Source organism: Natator depressus, chromosome 6 (genome assembly GCF_965152275.1).
Source record: "Natator depressus isolate rNatDep1 chromosome 6, rNatDep2.hap1, whole genome shotgun sequence".
NCBI classification, from domain to species: domain Eukaryota; kingdom Metazoa; phylum Chordata; order Testudines; family Cheloniidae; genus Natator; species Natator depressus.
In genome coordinates this window covers 39,194,776-39,209,805 of record NC_134239.1, presented here as the reverse complement: position 1 = coordinate 39,209,805, position 15,030 = coordinate 39,194,776, and the positions used below count along the sequence as shown (strand labels likewise).

At 40.5% G+C, this 15,030-nt stretch overlaps 1 protein-coding gene across 1 annotated transcript in view; it reads left to right on the top strand.

The window, feature by feature from the left end:
• The window catches only part of SPON1 (spondin 1), a 317,066-nt gene that overhangs the window by 73,957 nt on the left and 228,079 nt on the right, over positions 1-15,030 (top strand). Inside the window, exons 4-5 of the mRNA XM_074955096.1 lie at positions 4,754-4,827; positions 8,175-8,297. Of these exons, the coding sequence (XP_074811197.1) occupies positions 4,754-4,827; positions 8,175-8,297 (197 nt within the window). The remainder of the gene's footprint in view (positions 1-4,753; positions 4,828-8,174; positions 8,298-15,030) is intronic.

The following is a 15,030-nucleotide window of genomic DNA, read 5'->3' as shown; positions in this document are numbered from 1 at the left end:
TGTGAGTATATTGAAAGCTGGCAAAGGAATTCCAACAATGCAATAAAATAAAATAAAAATATGAGAAGGAAGTAGTTGAAGGAACAAATTGTGATGTAGCAAAAAAAAGTTTAACTCACAAATAATAAAAAGCAAAAAAAGCCTCTCGTCCATAATCCAGTAATGTATCATGATTTCTTGATACCTGGTTGGGGTTTGGTCTCTCTTTATTTAACGACTTTTACATTTTCATATAAGCTATCTAAGTTCTTTCAAATCTCACAAGCTTTCAAATGCTGATTTTGCTTATTAGGCAGGTTTCCCAAGCTTTTACAATACTACTGAGTGGCACTAATAGTTCTGCTGCCACATACTTGAATCAAAAAGGTTGTCCCAAACTGGAAATTGTTTCAATTATAACTCTTAGACTGCCAACCCAAGCCATTTCACATAAAGAAAAAGTGTGGAAGTTTACTTTCCACATATTCCATTTGAATGTGAAATGTTTATTGTCCTCATTTCCACCTACCAGGAATCAGGAGGCAAATAGATTTGTTACTCAGAGAAGGAAATATATTGCACTTGAATGAGGTTAAGGTAATGAATAGGGAATTATGCAAAATAGTTTTATTTTGGTTAAATGTCATTTTTGGCCATGACACTGAGTAATGCTTCAAAAATGTATTCCATATGTTTTATTAAAATGTCAAGCTGTTTATTGAGTTGAGGGCTTTGGCCTAAGTTTTCAGAAGTGACTAGTGATTTAGGAACAAAACCATAAATAAGTTGGGGTGTGGTTTGAGAAAAAGAACAAGATGATCTTTTAGAGTTTTCTCTTAAAAAATTTCTAGTGGAAACAGTTGCACCTGCCAAATTAACGCTTCTTGTGCAATTTAGAGCATCTTCAGGGTTGCTCTAAGTTGTATTAGCTTGTAACTGCTTGTGAGGGCTTTTTGCATTAGCTGATAATAACAAGACCATTCAAGCCACTCACTGTCTGTTCTCCCCAGCATGCCCCTGCACTGGGTGCTGGGAGGAAGGACAGCATACAGGCATTGCAGCAACGCTGTGCTGGTTAGGAAATTTCTTATGCCATGGGTATTCTTTTGGGGCAGGTTCCAGCCCCTACATGCTGCAAGTGTGGCATACAGCTGGACAGAACACTGAATATGACATAGTTGTTTTTAAGCAAATACGCAAATTCCTTTAGTGCAAAAGCTTTTACATCAATCCAGGGTAGTCCTGGGAGCGAATGCAACTCGGACAACTTTCTGCAGCAAATTCCATTGCTGCTTCCTCCTCAGTTCAGGGGCATAGTAATCTGCTTGTGTCCCAAATTACAATAACCCCCATAGCTGGGTCAGCTTTGCTAGCTGGCACATTGCAGGGGCAGAGTGAAGGCTCTGCTCGGTATTCAGCTCTCCCCACCCACCTACTCTGGGGCAGAAAAGGGGTGAATAAGGTGTACAATGCCCTCTTATTCTTATGTGCTTGTGCTCAGGATGCAAATATCCCACATGGGTGCTTAAGGGCCTGTGTGTCTCATTCTTACTTCTCTGAAAAACCTAGCCTCTGAATTTTGGGCTTACAGCTCCCCTGCTACAGCAGCATCAAAACCCTGAGCAAAAATCTTTCTTTAGTCAGAGGCAGATGTCTTACAGCTGAGTCAGCATAATGTCAAACACTTTAAAGCAGACTAACACAAAGACCAGCTCCTGTTTGGTTAGCAAATCAGTTTGTGACCTAGAATGCTGATTATTAAACCAGACAGCAAATAAAACCATTATTAAATTCACTGAATAAAAAAGCCTCTCCTGTCTGTGCAGATTCATATCAATGTATGCATATCTACGGTATGCATGCACCACTCTGTCTAATCTGCAGATCCTGTTCCAGTTGATGCCAATGGCAAAACTCCGATTGACTTCAATGAGAAAATGATCAGCTCCATATATAATTTTTGAACACAGCTGAAGACATAATGACTCACAAAGCTGTGAGGAAAAGGAAGTGAACTGTTTCTCTGGTATGTCATGCTCATCAGCCAACTCTGAGGTGAAACAAAAACTTTAAACTTTAAGAGTGTTCAAAAAGGAAAAAAAACAGTCTGATAGTTTTCCAAAATGTAATATTCTAAAGTATTTGCCTCTGCTGCAGGTTTGGTGAATCCTTCCCCCACTCTTAGTTGTTGTTGTGTTGTATTTTTTAAAAAAATGCTAGAAGAAACTTTCATTCTCTCACATATATATATATGAGAGAATGAAAGTATACACGCACACACACACAAACTTTGAAAAGAGAAACCTGTCCATTAAGATGTTCTTTGCCACTCCATTGTGTACAAGGAATAAAGATCTCTTTTAAACACGAGGCCCTAATTATGCCCATGCATTGCAGTTTAGAGGATGGTTATGCTGAATTTTACTAATCATCCTAAGTGGCTATTAGCTAGTTTTATTCTGTTGATGGATAGTTCTTTAAGGACATTTAATGTTTCACTGAATCTCTCTAGGAGAGAAGAGAGCCTCTTCTGCATTGTAGCGTCTTGCTCCAACAGTCCTTTTGGTAATTTAGGAGAAATTCAAGCAAGTATGATAATCTGCCCTTTTCTTAAACATGCCATTGTCTGCTGGGCATTTGCTATTACTAGAAAGATTTTTTTTCTTTCCTTTTTTTTCTTGATCAGTGGAACTACTGTCACCATAGTGTGATGTCGCAGCAAATTTTTGTTCTCTGCCACGGACGTATTTGGTTAGTGCCTGCTAACTCTGTCTGATTCAGCCCAAGACCATCCTGCCATTAATATGTCCTAGGTTTATCTAACGTGAAACCATTTCTTATGATTTACTCTCTGCTTATATCTACGATAGTCTCCCTTCCTATAGGTGATGTTCACAAGCTGCTCTCCTAAACGCTGGAAATGCAGCCTCTGATTCTATGCATGGGGGGATCTTGTGCCGGTCCTTGCTTCACACTGCTTTTTTTTACCTTTCTTGGTTGGTTTTCCTAGATTGGCCCTTCCCACCAGTGCTTGTACATGTTGCCAACCCCGTTAACATTTAGGGCGAGCTCTAGCTTTCTGAAGCCTCTCCCGGTCTATGAACATCAGCTGTTCTCGTGGGCATTTTTAGTGTGAAATGAAGTGTTTCCTTTGTATATTGCCACTCTCCAGCACTCTTGCATTCTGGCGAAGGAAGCACAATCAATTGCATTCTTTTCTGGTGATGTGTCTGGGGTAGGACGTTTGTCAGCACAAGTTCACATCTCTTACATTAACAGCAGCTTTAACCATATGCAGCCAGATTCACGTCTCATTTGGTAAATCAAGAATAAATCCGTGGAAGTCAGTGAAGTAAATGTAAAACGGAGGTGATAGTAGACTCAGGCCCATGCACTTTTAACTAATATGGCCTTCATCTGACGTGACAATTAATTCTTGTTAACCATTTTTCTTTGCTTTATACTTTGGTAAGAGCAGAAGTGTTAATAAATTATGCCAACATGCTGGTAATAATAGGTCTGGAAGTGGGTGATGTTTTCTTATGGGTAAACAAAGGAAATACAAAGTAATCCCAAACTGAGGAATGGTTTCTCAAATTTCCTTTATTTTGACTGAAGCCTGTAAGTTTTTACTTTGGAAAGGACACAGGGCTTTTGTGAATTTAAATTCACATAATTATGTGGGCTAAAAAGAAAAGAAATCCAATTATAACTTGTACAGAGTACTTTAGCAACATGTCACAGTCAGATGGCAACTGTTTAGCATCCTGTTTTTAAAGAAAGGGAGTTGCCCATATTTCAATATACTTGTTCAGAACTGCTCAATGATAGGATTTAAAATTATCTGGAAATAAAAATTATTACTAGTAATGCTTATAATATTTGCACCTTCTGCCTGTATTTATTTGAAGATTTATGTAACAGAGGAGGAAGTCAAGATGAAACCACATGGAAAAAAAAAAAATAAATGAGAGAAAACCCTCTAAACTTGTATGCTGTCATCTAAAAACATACATAGCTCCCCAGTGGCCTGAGCTCTGAGGGTCAAGGCAAGCTTTGCCCTCTGACCACATGTCCCCTGCTAATGCAGCAAACTCACAAGAGACAAAGAGCTGGTGTTGCCCTTTAGAGGAATTTAGTATGATAGTTCTGTGTGATAATAGCATATTATATCTGCATTAAGTTGCTGCCATGTATCAGAAACATTTATCTTCTCAGAACGCCAAGTGATTTCTTATAAACAGCTGCTTGTTTTTAGTGGTGTTATTTTTCTGAATTTCTGACAGTTGAATATCATACACTTCAAAAAGGCTGACTCCGTACAATATGACTGATCACCTTTTCTTCAGGCATCAAAATTATTTCAAGTTTCTGCCATATGTAATGATAATCAAATGCAACTTGAAATAAAAATATGCATCTCTCCATCTGTATCTCTTTCTATAGCGCTGTAGGTGTGTATATATGGGGGGGAGAGGACTAGTTTAGATAGCAAATATTACTCACCACAGAGGAAATAGTTTGGATATAACACAGTTCTTAAAACATGGTTCTCATGGGGGGAAAAAAGAGTTGGCTACCTGACTGTATACAGACTTTGAGGTATACCTGACTGTAGACAGACTTCTAGAGACAGATACTTTGTAATGTAGCAGTTTTTACAAAACATTCTAAGAATGTCCTAGACTGTCCATTCAGTTCTTCAAAGTTCATTCTCTTCTTCCTTTTAAGGAACAGATATGTTTCATTGTACCTGTATTTCTCTCTTCAACAGAGCCAGTATCGTGCAGAAGCGAATTATTTATTTTCAAGACGAGGGGTCTCTTACCAAGAAACTATGTGAGCAAGGTAAGATGAGCTAGGTCCTCCCTTGGCCCTCTTTGAAATATTCCATCGGCTGCTTCTTGTCCTCTGTATCTAGTTTAAGCTGCTACACCTCAACTTTGATGTTCTGCACAACTCTGTCCTGGTATAGATTTGGTATCTGCTGTCTGATGATGTTTTCTCACCATCTACGTGATCCTTCTTACTATTTTAATATCCTTTCCCCACTTCCACCCTTGTACTTCTTCCATGTGGACCTATAGGTAGGGCTTAGGTAGGGCACACCCTCCCAATCACCAGGCAATGACTTCCACACTTCACATTAAATTGCATTCACTTATGCAAATAGATTCATAGATACTAAGGTCAGAAGGGACCATTATGATCATCTAGTCTGACTGCCTGCACAACGCAGGCCACAGAATTTCACCCACCCACTCCTGCGAAAAACCTCTCACCTATGTCTGAGCTATTGAAGTCCTCAAATCGTGGTTTAAAGACTTCAAGGAGCAGAGAATCCTCCAGCAAGTGACCCGTGCCCCATGCTACAGAGGAAGGCGAAAAACCTCCAGCGCCTCTTCCAATCTGCCCTGGAGGAAAATTCCTTCCCGACCCCAAATATAGCGATCAGCTAAACCCTGAGCATATCGGCAAGATTCACCAGCCAGATACTACAGAAAATTCTTTCCTGGGTAACTCAGATCCCACCCCATCTAATATCCCATCACAGGTCATTGGGCCTATTTACCATGAATATTTAATTACCAAAACCATGTTGTCCCATCATACCATCTCCTCCATAAACTTATCGAGTTTAATCTTAAAGCCAGATAGATCTTTTGCCCCCACTGCTTCCCTTGGAAGGCTTTTCCAAAACTTCACTCCTCTGATGGTTAGAAACCTTTGTCTAATTTCAAGTCTAAACTTCCTGGTGGCCAGTTTATTATCCATTTGTTCTTGTGTCCACGTTGGTATTGAGTTTAAATAATTCCTCTCCCTCTCCGGTATTTATCCCTCTGATATATTTATAGAGAGCAATCATATCTCCCCTCAACCTTCTTTTAGTTAGGTGTTAATCTCTGTGTTTATAAATAAGGGCCAAGCCCTCCTTATCATTCCCTGAATGCTGCATAGTGCAGGTGTTTCCAAGATGATAGGGAGGTGGAGATAGAGGTGGAATTGTCAATGATTATCTCTATGTTTCAACGTGAAGTGATTATTCCTCTCTAGAGCAGTGGAATTTATAAAGAGACAATGCCTTAGGTAATTCCATTCCTTTAGTTATCCTATTGTCTTGTTTTATGTTTGTCTTCATGTTAATTCCTCAGGGCAAGGACAGTCTTCATGACAATGCAGACTCTCTTGCGGGAAGATTTTCAAAAGCAGCTAAGGGACTTGAAAGTCAAGGGCATTTGTGCGCCTAAATCCATCAGGTGCTTTTGAAAATCCCAAGATCAGTGCTTAACAAGTACATAGAACTAGGCGAAAGAAATCAGGCCCCTAAACTCAGTTTGCTTGGCAAGTAGTATTGCCTTCCTCTCTTTCTCCTGCTATATAGGATTCATTTCTAAACGTTTTGAGACTTTATGTCAAGCTGCCTTTAAACAGAGGTTTAATTTGAGGAGATTCAAACTCGAAGAGGGGGCTCGTTAGTCGGATTTCCTGGAAAGGAATGATAATTTCTTTGTGCAGAAATGCAGAGATAATTGTTGTAAGATGATACCGCCTCTATCCCCTTCTCCCCACCAGTTTGGAAATCACTTCGGCTGTGTCTAGTTTAGGAGAAGCTAAGGAGATGACCATTTGATTTTTGGGCTTGAAGTTAAGACCCTGGATTAGTTTAATCTGCCCCTGACTATAATGTGCTTCATTTTTAAGAAACCGAATGTGTGCTAATAAGATGCTTAACTGGATTTAATAAATGTGACATCCTTGATGCTACCCAAGATTCTCATGTGCCATTATGTTGTTCTCTTTCATACATTCAAGAATGCACATTATAGTCATTAAAAATAACCTTTCACATTACGAGTGGTGAGTATGTTGAATAAGACCACTGCAAGCAAGCAAAATAAATGAAACTGAGACAGCTGTTCATGGTCCTGAGAAGAGAGAGAACAGTAGAAAAGCAAGGACATGAAGTTGGGAATAGGAAGTAAATTTGTATCATGTGTATAGTAGGAAAATAGGTTGTGTTTAAAATGTATTAGCTAAACATTTTAACTAACATGTTTTTAAACACTAGTGTAGACAGGGCAAGTCATATTTAAAACATGTGAGCTGGTCATGGTCAACCATGTAAATGGGAATCTCAGGTTGATCATGACCAGCTAACATATTTTTAAAGGTGTTAAACCTTGTCTACACACGTGTTCAAAATATGTTAGTTAAAACATTTCAGCTAACACATTTTTAAACACAACCCATCTTCCAAATCTAGATGGAGCTTTAGATAGGAAAAGGCATATTAGGCCTGTAAGTGAGTTTTGTGCTTTGATCATATTCAGTTGTGACCTGAAGGCACAGAGCTGCATTGAGTGCTAGGGAAAAGTGTGGAGCTGCACAGCCCAGCAGAGAAGGCATGAGACCAAAAGCAGACACAATGCCTCCTAGGACTCCTGGGGAAAGGGGAGGGTATGTGGTCACTGGCCATGCTTTCAGAGAGACCAGCATATGCTGCTTTCAGAAGGTGCAGTTTCTTGGCTCTAGCTCCTTCCTACTTCTTCCACTCCTTTGGAGAGACTAGCAGCACTATCTTGGAGAAGTCTTTGTGCTCAGGAGATTGAAAGGTCTGCTTTTATACTCCGCTTCCTGTACAAGGCGTCCAGTACTCTCCCTTCCCGTGTTCACTCACACAAGAGCCAAATACAGTCTGATCCTCCTTAATCTCTTTTAAGGGCTGACAGATAGGACAATTTGTTACTGTTGGCTTCTTATTAATTCACGAAAGAAAACAGAGCTGTATTTTAACTAGAGTTAGGCTGATGACATCGTGTTTGGCTTCAGGTCTGGATTATATTTAGATTTGGATTTTAGATTAGATTTAGATTTTAAGGCTAAATCAGAGAGCAGCTGTTCTTAGGAAATTTTGATCCAAATAGAAATAAAAACCAGAAAAACTGCCCAGTTTTTGGACCTGAAGTGGAACCAAAACCATAGTGGCAGGTTCAGATCCAGGGATATGAAGCCAAATCATTAACCCCACTTTGAAATATCAAGGTTCCAGTTTTGGCCCATAGCTAATTGTAACTCAGAAGAATAAAATACTAGGAGTTATGCTGAGTTACTCCTATTTATAATTGGAGTTTTGCTGTCGTCTATTGAATTGCAACCGAACATTTTCAATAACTGCTTCTACTGCTGCTTTTTAGACTCGACCTTTGAGGGGGTGACTGATAAACCAATCTTAGACTGTTGTGCCTGTGGAACTGCTAAATATAGGCTAACTTTTTATGGAAACTGGTCAGAGAAGACACATCCAAAAGATTATCCACGTGAGTATTATTATTTTATTATTACTGTAGAATCTAGAGGCTAAAATAAGGAGTGTGGGGATTCTTGGTGAGAGGTGATAAAACTAACCTACAGAAAGACAGTCTACATCAGGGATCGGCAACTTGGCATGCGGCCCACCAGGGTAAGCCCCCTGGCTGGCCGGGCTGGTTTGTTTACTTGCTGCGTCTGCAGGTTCGGCCGATCGCGGCTCCCACTGGCTGCAGTTCACCGTCTCAGGCCACTGGGGGCTGCGGAAAGCGGCGCGGGTGGAGGGATGTGCTGGCCGCCGCTTCCTGCAGCCTCCATTTGGCCTGGGAATGCGAACCGCAGCCAGTGGGAGCTGCGATCGGCCGAACCTGTGGACGTGGCAAGTAAACAAACTGGCCTGGGCCTCCAGGAGGCTTACCCTAGCGGGCCGCATGCCAAAGGTTGCCGATCCCTGGTCTACATTATGATGAATACATGTAATATTGCCAACCCCAAGTGTTCGAAAATCTCAAGTCAGTCCCCCAAAAATCAAGAGGTTGGTTTAAAAATCATGAGATTTTAAAATTTTAAATTGGGGTTGATTCGCCTTCTGGCATTTGAGATTTGAAATGTGCTGTTTTAGGGTCACATTTTCAAGCTCTCTTTGCAACCATGAGGGTTAGAAACTTATTCTCTCTCTCTCTTTTTTTTTTTTTAGGGAGTCTTACTTAATTACATAAGTCTTGGTGCTGAGTTTTTTAGAAACACAGGAAATATCACAAGATTCAATATAAAAATTTGAGTTTGCAGCAGTGCATATGCCCAATCCAATGACCATATGGAAAGACTCCCATTGATTTCAGTGGGCACCGAATCAGTCTGTTAATGAGGTTGGCTGAATGTGTACAGCATCATTTATGTGTTCCTCTTTCTTTCACAATGCTAGCTGGATAAATGTTCAAATCTTAAAATACAAACTTTTTTCCTAATTTAAATCAAGTATTGCAAAGTTTCTAATCTACAGAATCAGTGGTTTTATGGCAATAAAATGCAAATAGCTTTTATTTTTAAAATTAAATCTACAAAAACATGCATAGAAAATGGGGATCTTCGTTTGTTTTTTATTCTTTTTAGTTCCCCTCTTTGTCTTTTCCATCTTACATTTGTTCTTTAAATATGATCTTCATTATCATTGACAATGATAGGTAGATTGACAAAGGCGGGTAGGCTTAGGGATGAAAGTCATATATTTATTTGGTCTTTAAGCTTTGATAATATGTTGTCTACTGCATGATCTTTATTAAAGCTTTTGTGTGTAGCTTTTCTTTTTAATATCACTGTCACCCAATGTGGTGAATTTTCATCATCAAAGATTTGTCTGCATATGAATTGTTCCTTGATACTGATTACACTGTTTCTGTCTCAAGTTTTGCTTTATTAAGTTGAACATAGAATAGTTCAGATACAGCATCATGTGGGTTAGTACAAGTTTGCGATGATATACTAAAACTTGTTTGACTTGCTGGTTGGGCAACAGAACAAACACATTGAGGATAAAACAAGCCATAGTGCCAGTATTCACAGTGGTACTCTTTTGAGATATTAGATGATTTGTGTACCTGCTAAATGGTACCCATTCAAATTCATTGTGTGCATAGATTTGGCTGGTATTACGGAAACATTCTGAATAGATGAATCAAATTATTTCTTTTCACTTCCATGGAATGTATCTTATAATTGATCATGCTTTCCTGCTTATTAGAACATTAGAATGGCCATAGAGAGTCAGACCAATGGTCCATCGAGCCTGGTATCCTGTTTTCTGGCAGTGGCCGATTCCAGATGCTTCAGAGGGAAAAAACAGAGAAGGGCAATTAGCGAGTGATCCATCTCCTGTTGTCCAGTCCCAGCTTCTGGCAGTCGGAAGTGTAGGGAGACCCAATGCATGGGGTTGCATCCCTGACCATCTTGACTGATAGCCACTGATGGACCTGTCCTCCATGAACTTACCTAATTCTTTTTTAAACCCCATTCTAGTTTTGGTCTGCACAACATCCCCTGGCAACAAGTTCCACACATTGACTGTGCTTTGTGTGAAGAAATGCTTCCTTATGTTTCTTTTAAACCTGCTGACTATTAATTTCATTGGGTGACCCCTTTTCCTTGTGTTACGTGAAGTGGATAAATAACACCTCCTTATTCACTTTTTCCATCCCAGTCATTAGTTTATAGACCTCTATTGTATTTCTCCCCCCCCCACCCCCGCGTCGTCTCTTTTCCAAGCCGAACAGTCTGTCTTTTTAATCTCTCCTTGTACGGAAGCTGTACCTCTAATCATTTTTGTTCTCTGTACTTTTTCCAATTCTAATATGTTTTTTGGAGATGAGGTGACCAGAATTGCACATAGTATTCAAGTGTGGGTGTAGCAGAGATTTATATAGTGGCTGAGATGTTTTCTGTCTTATTATCTATCCCTTTCCTAATGGTTCTGAGCATTCTGTTGCTTTTTTGACTGCTGCTGCACACTGAGTCCACATTTTCAGAGAATTATCCACAATGATTCCAAAATCTTTGTTGAGTGGTAACAGCTAATTTAGATTCGATCATTTTGTATGTATAGTTGGGATTATGTTTTCCAGTGTGCATTATTTTGCATTCATCAACATTAAATTTCATCTGCCATTCTGTTGCCCAGTCACCCAGTTTTTTGAGATCCATTTGCAACTCTTTGTGGTCTGCTTTGGACTTAACTATCTTTAGTAATTTTGTATTGTCTGCAAACTTTACCACCTCACTATTTACCTCTTTTTCCAGATAATTTATGGCTATGTTGAACAGCACTGCTCCTAATACAGATCCTTGAGGAACTCCTCCTCCCCGCATTTACCTCTCTTCACATTTAAAATTAACTATTTATTCCTACCCTGTTTTCCTATCTTTTAATCAGTTACTTATCCATAAGAGGACCTTCCCTCTGATCCCATGACTGCTTACTTTGCTTCTGAGCCTTTGATGTGGGACCAAGTATACTATATCCCAGGGCAAACTTTTTCGCCCGAGGGCCACATTGGGGAATAGAAATTGCATGATGGGCCATGAATGCTCACAAAATTGGGGCTGGGGTGCGGGCTCTGGGGTGGGGCTGGGGATGAGGAGTTTGGAGTGTAGGAGGGTGCTCCAGGCTGGGATCGAGGGGTTTGGAGAGCGGGAGGGGGATCAGGGCTAGGGCAGAGGGTTGGGGTATGGGGAGAGGCTCAGGAGATGCAGGCTTTGAGCGGCGCTTACCTCAAGCGACTCCCGGAAGCAGTGGCATGTCCCTTCTCTGGCTCCTACACAGAGGCACGGCTAGGCATCTCTGCACGCTGCCCCATCCGCAGGCACCGCTCCTGCAGCTCCCATTGGAGCTCATAGGAGGCAGAGCGGGCTTATCCCACGGCTTCCGGGACCTTTGTGGTGCAGCCCAGACCCAGCCCCCCGGCCAGAGAGGGGCCGAGCTGTGTGGTGCAGCCCCAACCCAACGCCCCAGCCGAGGAAGGGCCAAGCTGCGTGGTGTGGCCCCGACCCAGCGCCCCGACCAGGGTGCCTGTATTCACACCTCAATGTGGGACAATTTGACACCTCAATCCTGTATTGACACCTCAATCTGGGACAGTTCTTCATATTGGTCATCTAAAAAGAATGGCTCCGGTGTGGGGATCTTCCTCACATCCTCTGCAGTGAAGACTGATGCAAAGAATTAACTTAGCTTCTCCTCAATGGCCTTGTGTTCCTTGAATGCTCCTTTAGCACCTTAATCATCCAGTGGTCCCACCAGTTGTTTGGCAGTCTTCATTCTGATGTACTTTTAAAAAATTGCTGTTCATTTTTGTGTCTTAGTTGTCTTCAGATTCTTTTTTGGCCTGCCTAATTATACTTTTATGCTTGACTTGACAGAGTTTGTTCCTTTTTATTTTCCTCAATAGGATTTGACTTTCAATTTTTAAAGGATGTCTTTTTATCTCTAACTACCTCTTTTACTCTGTTATTTAGCCATGGTGATGTTTTTTGGTACTCTTACTGTTTGTTTTTTTTATTTGAGATATATGTTTAGTTTGAAAGTTTCTGTGTTGTTTGCAGGCATTTCACCCTTGTGACTTACTTTTAATTTCTGCTTAATTGGTCCCGTCATTTTTGTGTTTTCCCCCTTTTTGAAGATAAATCGTACTGTGGTGGGTTTCTTTGGTACCCCCACACCCCCAAAAGGATGTTAAATTTAATTACATTATAGTCGCTGTTACCCTGAGAGGTTCAGCTCTATTCACTTCTTGGACCAGATCCTGTGCAGCACTTCGGTCTAAATAAAAGAATTGCTTCTTCCCTTGTGGGTTCGAGAACTAGCTTCTCCAAGAAGCAGTCATTAATGGTGTCTAGACAATGTTATCTCTGCATCCCCTCCTGAGGTGACATGTTCCCAGTCAATATGGGGATAGTTGAAATCCCCCATTATTATTGGGTTTTCTGTTTTTCAAGCTCTCTAATCACCTGAGTATAATCATCTTAAAGTCTATGATTCTATGAATCACCTTCAACATCCCGATAAGGTGTTTGGTGGTATATTTCTCCTGCTGTACTCTTATTTAACATGGAATTTCTAGCTGTAGAGATTCTAAGGTACTGTTTGATCCATTTAAGATTTTTACTATATTTCACTCTGTGCTTTCTTTCACATATAGAGCCACTCCCCAACCTGTGTGACCTACTCTGTCATTTCTATATATTTTGTACCCTGGTATTACCATGTCCCACTGATTATCATAATTCCATGACATTGCTGTGATACCCTAGTATATCAATATCCTCATTCAATTTTTACTTACTTCTCTACATCTTTGCTTATTTCTTCTCTTCTTCCTTTCTTTAGAGAGATTTTAGTGTATTATTCTTCCTCCATGATTCTCAGACAGAAAAATTTCCATTAACCACTTAAAAATATTCTGACTATGCTTCAGTCTGTCCTTCATGAATCATTAAGCATATGCTATGGGTAGGTCTAGATGAATGCTAGTAAATAAATAAATAAAATCTATAAACATATGTTAGAATTGTAAAATGTATTAATTTTGTCTATGTTCATGCATCATTTTACTCATATATTTGTGCAATCTACTTGTTCTGGCACGCGTGTCCATGGAAAGCAAATTTCAATGATGCATAGATGAAAATGAACAGAAACCCAATTTTGAGCTGAAATGGAATCTCTTTCAGTCATGTGACTTATTACACTACAAGTAACTGGGTAGCTCAGAAGCTGAATACTCACATAAAAAATAATATTGGTTTAATAGTTTGAATAACAAATAAATATGAGCTACCTGCTCAGGGGCATTATATGATAAGAAAAGAAGGGTTATTTTTTGTTACAATGGATATGGCAGAGTGGTTTTTGACACAGCAGGGCAGGACTTCAAGTTAAAATGAAAGAACTTGCCGGAAGTCTCCACCCGACACAGTAATATAAAAAAAATCAGTGTTTATAATGATTTGGTAAACCACAACCTTTGGTAAAGGAGGGTCGCTTTCATATAATTACTCCTATTGTCCCTTTTTTCTTCTTTTAATTACAACAGTGGATCCATGTAGACACACGGTTATTTACTATTTTAGAAGTTCAGGATTTGACCCCATGTCAGTCAAGAGTGTACGCAATCACGAGGATCAAACTAATTATTGGGAAGGAATCATGTAATAAGAGGATTAAATGTTGTTACCCTTAATGATTAGAAAACAAAATAAATAAAGCTACAGTCGTTATTTGTTTCTACATCTGTAGACTCTCCCATCATTAACATATAATTAGAAAAGTCTCATTATGAAAGCACAACAAATCTATTCTCTTTACACCAAGTCTTGTTCACATTAGAATCAGTGGGACTTTTGACACTGGACCTCAGTGGCAGCAGGATTGGACTGAGGCAGAAGAGTCACTAACAAATTTCTAGCTAAAATTTCTGGAAGGCCAGAGAAATTTTTCATGTGTCCACACTTAGGCCTTGTCTACACTACAAAATTAGGTCGAATTTATAGAAGTCGGTTTTGTAGGAAGCGTCTTTATACAGTCAATAGTGTGTGTCCCCACACAAATGCTCTAAGTCGGCGGAGTGTGTCCACAGTACCAAGGCAACCGTCGACTTCCGGAGCGTTGCACTGTGGGTAGCTATCCCACAGTTCCCGCAGTCTCCGCCACCCATTTGAATTCTGGGTAGAAATTCCAGTGCCTGATGGGGCTAAAACATTGTTGTGGGTGGTTCTGGGTACATATCGTTAGGCCCCCCTTCCCTCCCTCCCTCCGTGAAAGCAACAGCAGACAATCATTTTGCGCCTTTTTTCTTGAGTTACCTGTGCAGACGCTATACCATGGCAAGCATGGAGCCTGCTCAGCTAACCGTCACCGTATGTCTCCTGGGTGCTGGCAGACGTGGTACTGCATTGCTACACAGCAGCAGTTTATTGCCTTTTGGCAGCAGACAGTGCAGTATGACTGGTAGCCGTCGTCGACGTAGTCCAGGGTGCTCTTTTAACTGACCTCGATGAGGTCAGGGGTGCCTGGGCAAACATGGGAGTGACTCAGCCAGGTCATTTCCCTTTTAAGTTTCGTCTCATGGCGATTCAGTCCTACCGGCAGTGCACGGTCTTTTAATCTACAGCCAGCAGAAGACGATCAGCAGTCATACTGCACCGTCTTCCGCCGAGCACCCAGGAGATGACAATGGCTAGAGGTCGTACAGC